Source organism: Chlorocebus sabaeus, chromosome 5 (genome assembly GCF_047675955.1).
Source record: "Chlorocebus sabaeus isolate Y175 chromosome 5, mChlSab1.0.hap1, whole genome shotgun sequence".
Lineage (NCBI taxonomy): Eukaryota > Metazoa > Chordata > Mammalia > Primates > Cercopithecidae > Chlorocebus > Chlorocebus sabaeus.
In genome coordinates, this window is record NC_132908.1 from 54,474,750 (window position 1) to 54,478,998 (window position 4,249).

The following is a 4,249-nucleotide window of genomic DNA, read 5'->3' on the forward strand; positions in this document are numbered from 1 at the left end:
TTTTCAATTCTAATAGAGGAACCAAGAAATGTCCCCTTTGAAAGGAGAAGTATGTCACTGCCATGGCTCCAGATACATGTACACCACCTCCATCTGCAGTTGAGTGCCCCTTCTCTGGAAATCCACAAATATTCCAAGAGCTGGACTTCTCCTGAATCATCTCAAATTCTTCGAACTTCGCTGGTCTAGGGAAGGATGTGAGGAGGTGACAGAAGGCGGGGCAAGACCCTCAAAGAGGTTAAATAGGTCACTGCCACCCTCGACTCTCACCAGGGTGTCTCCCTAAGCAGAGGGACCCGTACGCAGAGACTCCCTCCTGGGCTCCTGGCACCATGGCCCCACTGAAGATGCTGGCCCTGGTCATCCTCCTCCTGGGGGCTTCTCTGCAGCATATCCATGCAGGTGAGAGCAGGAGACAGGTGGCCAGGGGTGGGCACCGGGAGGACAGGAGTTAGGGGCATGAAGACCACTGCAGCAACACACACATTTGTGTATTATTTACACCCCATCTACTCCCACAAAAGACATGAGAAGTCCACAGCACTAGGATTTTGAGGGAAATAAGCAGAGAAAAATGTTGATGATGACCCAGCTCTTGTGGGTGGGCTTGGTGAGGTCCAAAGCGAGCACAGCTCAGGCTGCAATGGCTGCGAGGTGGGGGCTGTGGCTATAGTTGTGCAATGGAAAATGAACAATTCTCAAAATTATTTATTAGCCTCTGTTTTATTAACAGGTTTTATGTACAATGAGGGAATCAGCATAAAGATAGGATAATTGGTTCCAAAAGCATGTAAAAAATGATTCTTTTTTTTTGAGAAGGAGTCTCGCTATGTTGTCAAAGCTGGAGTGCAATGGTGCAATCTCAGCTCACTGCAACCTCTGCCTCCCGGGTTCAAGCAATAATCCTACCTCAGCCTCCCGAGTAGCTGGTAATTCAGGGGCCCAGCCACTACGCCACCAATGGATTTTCACCATGTTGGTCAGGCTGGTCTCGAACTCCTGACCTCAGGCAATGCACCCACTTCAGCCTCCCAAAGTGCTGGGATTACAGGCATAAGCCTCAGCGCTCAGCCTGAAAAAGAGATTCTTATATTAGGTTGGCAAAAGGAAGATGAAATAAGGTTGCCAGGTATAGACATTCAGGGACGCACACAGACACACACACGTAGGCACTCACAGGACACACAGGATCTCCCACAGACACACACAGACATGCATACCCACACACACGCGGGACCCCCACAGCATACACAGAGGCCTCACACACATTTGTGCACGGTAACACACAGACACACATACACATAGGCAGCGATGCACACGCAGTCACCACACACAGGTGCGCACATGAACATGCACACGCAGATCTTCCATGAACAGCCTCCAGGAGTCCCCGCAACCCACACCCAGATACTCACAGACACCCCTGCCCCGCTCCTCTCCCTGCAGCTCGAGGGACCAATGTGGGCCGGGAGTGCTGCCTGAAGTACTTCAAGGGAGCCATTCCCCTTAGAAAGCTGAAGACGTGGTACCAGACATCCGAGGACTGTTCCAGGGATGCTATTGTGTAAGTCCCCCCAGGCCCTACCCCTGCTCCTCGGGGCCAAGCTTGGGGACAAGTGCTGCCAGGAGCTCCCAGGACGGCCACTGGGGAGCAGGGAAGAGACAGTGGGGCCTTCCTCCCTGACCTCTGCAGGCTCCTTGAGGCAGTTCATGTTCCCCATGCTGTGGGACCCAAAATGGCTGCAGGCCATGAGGTCCAACCTGTTCCTTGATTTGTGGTGAAATCGAGGCCCCGGAAGCGATGAACACCCCCAGGTCACACAGCTGGTCAGGGGCAATGTGTTCACCTCCCCTGGCCTGGACCTAAGCCCTGCCTGCAGTCTCCACGTCCCAGGCTCTAGGCCGTCTGGGGGCATGGGCAGGCTGAGGGGTGGGCACAAGGTACTGCAGCCCTGGCTGCCTGGGAGGGTTGATGTCACTCAGGACAGAGCCTGAAGTCCCAGATCTGCCACCAATGCCGTGTGTGACTGCAGCAACTTCTTGCCCCTCTTGGAGCCTTGGAATCCTGGTCAGCACAGGGTGGGGCCGTTCCAGGGACTCTGGGGGCCCTTCCCCCTCTGCCACCCCTGGTAACATCCTCCTTCTGTGTAGTTTTGTAACTGTCCAGAACAAGGCCATCTGTTCGGACCCCAACGACAAGAAAGTGAAGAAGGCACTTAAATATCTGCAAAGCCTCTAGAGGTCTTGAAGCCTCCTCACCTCAGACCCCTGACTGTCTCCTGGGACCACCTGGGACCTCCACCATTGGTGTTCACCGCCCCAACCCTGAGCACTTGGGGCCAGGGGAGGCCTTCCAAGGACAAAGAAGCGCCACAGTGAGGGAGATCCCATCCCCTTGTCTGAACTGGAGCCATGGGCACAAAGGGTCCAGATTAAATTCTTTCTCCTTAGTCTGTGTCAGCGTGTTCGTCCCCACAGTGCAAGACGCACTTCCACTCCAGCCTGTCACTCTGGGAGGGTCCTGAGAGAACATCGGGTTCTGCCCTGTGCAGGTTGGAAAGGGAGACTGAGGCTGAGAGGGGCACGTGGCTTCCGCAGACCACGCACCAGTGAGGGGAGGCCCTGGTGAGAGGACCGGGCAGGGGCGGGGCTGGCGGGGTCCTGGTAGGCGGTGGCTGAATTCTGTCCCCACCCACGCCGAGGTCTCCCAGTTTCCCCCTAGCCCAGCTCCTGTTCTTGCCCCACGTGGAGTTGAGGACAAGCTTCCCCAAGGTGCTGGAGTCAATTTCACAGACTGGCCAGGAGCCTGCCACAGGTCACAGCTCTGCCCAGTGCTGGGGAGCCCCCTGGCCGAGGGTGTGGGACCTTGCAGCCCTGTCTCTGCCTCCCCCTGCACTCACTGCAGGCCAGCTGGCCTGGCTCCTCCTGGCCCTGGCTCCCTCTCCCCGCTCAAACTCCAGACCAGCTTCAGAGCGAGGGGGATCTGTGGGTCCTGGGTCCTTGCGGGGGCCCTGGGTCCTCCGCCTGCAGCTACCCTCCTAGCCCCCTCCAGCCCCAGGCAGGCGGGCACCACGCGGCCCTGTGGTTCCTCCTGACTGAAGTGTGATCCCCACCGGCCCGGGCTGACCTCCCCACTAGCTCAGCTGCGCCCAGCCTGCAGGAAGCAGGCCCAGCACAGCTGCCCACCGACTCGCTCCCCCAGTTCTTAGGGACTGCCCGGAAGCCGACCCCCTGCTCGGCGTGGTTCTCTTATTGGTTCGTGTGTGTGTGTGTGTGTGTGTGTGTGTGTGTGTGTGTGTGTGTGTCGGTCCCAGCTCCTCCATTAGGTTGAGAGCCCCGTGAGCCACTCCGGGGACCCCGCACCCCTGTGCTCAAAAAGATGGGGACTACAGGCTCAGGACACCCCACCCCCAGACCCCTGCCCATGCCCAGCTACGGGCTGGGCACAAAGGAGTCAGGGCCTTCCCTTCTACTTCTCTCTCACTCTCCCAACCAGCGATGGGGGCCGTGGCTTGTCTCTGAACAGTTTGGCGGCAGGGGCATGGGTCCTTCTCTTCCGAGGACCTCGTGGCCGGCATTGTTTGGCAGGGCTGCGGTTAGAAGGGCAATTTCCAGGCCCGACTGTTGCCTCCTTCTGCCCCCTTGTGGTCAGTCAACTCATTGCAGGGCAGATGATAGAACGCAAGGGCAGGATTAAAACAAGAACAGCGATAAAAAGGTTGATAAAACCAGTGAACTGGCTTCCCTGTGACTCTAGGGTCTCTTTGGTCGCAAGTGGGCTCATATCCTGTCCTGATGCCGAGGAGGATCCCTTGAACAACTGCCTAAGACCCAGAGTCCTAAGGGTGTCCCAGTCTGAGTTCTTCATGGAAAATTGTCCTCTGAATCCACCCGGTGGAGGATGATCTAAAAAGGGAAGGAGGCAAGGAGAAGCTCCTAAGGTAGCAAAGGCCAGCGACGGTCGGGGTCTGGACCCCTGCACCCTACAGGCCAGAGCTGGAAGGACTCTCAGAGTGCAATGGCTGGATTTCGGCTCACTGCAACCTCCACCTCCCAGGTTCAAGCGATTCTTCTGCCTCAGCCTCCTAAGTAGCTAGGATTACAGGCGCCTGCCACCACACCCGGCTAATTTTTTTGCATTTTTAGTAGAGACAGGGTTTCACCATGTCAATCAGGCTGGTCTTGAACTCTTGGCCTCATGTGATCCACTCGCCTTGGCCTCCCAAAGTGCTGAAATCCCAAGCATGAG

At 56.8% G+C, this 4,249-nt stretch overlaps 1 protein-coding gene across 1 annotated transcript; it reads left to right on the forward strand.

Moving 5' to 3' along the window:
- Positions 1–218: 218 nt before the first annotated feature.
- Positions 219–3,796, forward strand: CCL17 (C-C motif chemokine ligand 17). Its single transcript, XM_038008044.2, is given in 5 exon segments — positions 219–402; positions 1,447–1,564; positions 2,152–2,241; positions 3,497–3,647; positions 3,758–3,796. Coding segments are annotated over 5 exon segments (468 nt in total). The 5' UTR covers positions 219–332.
- The last annotated feature ends 453 nt before the right edge of the window (positions 3,797–4,249 follow it).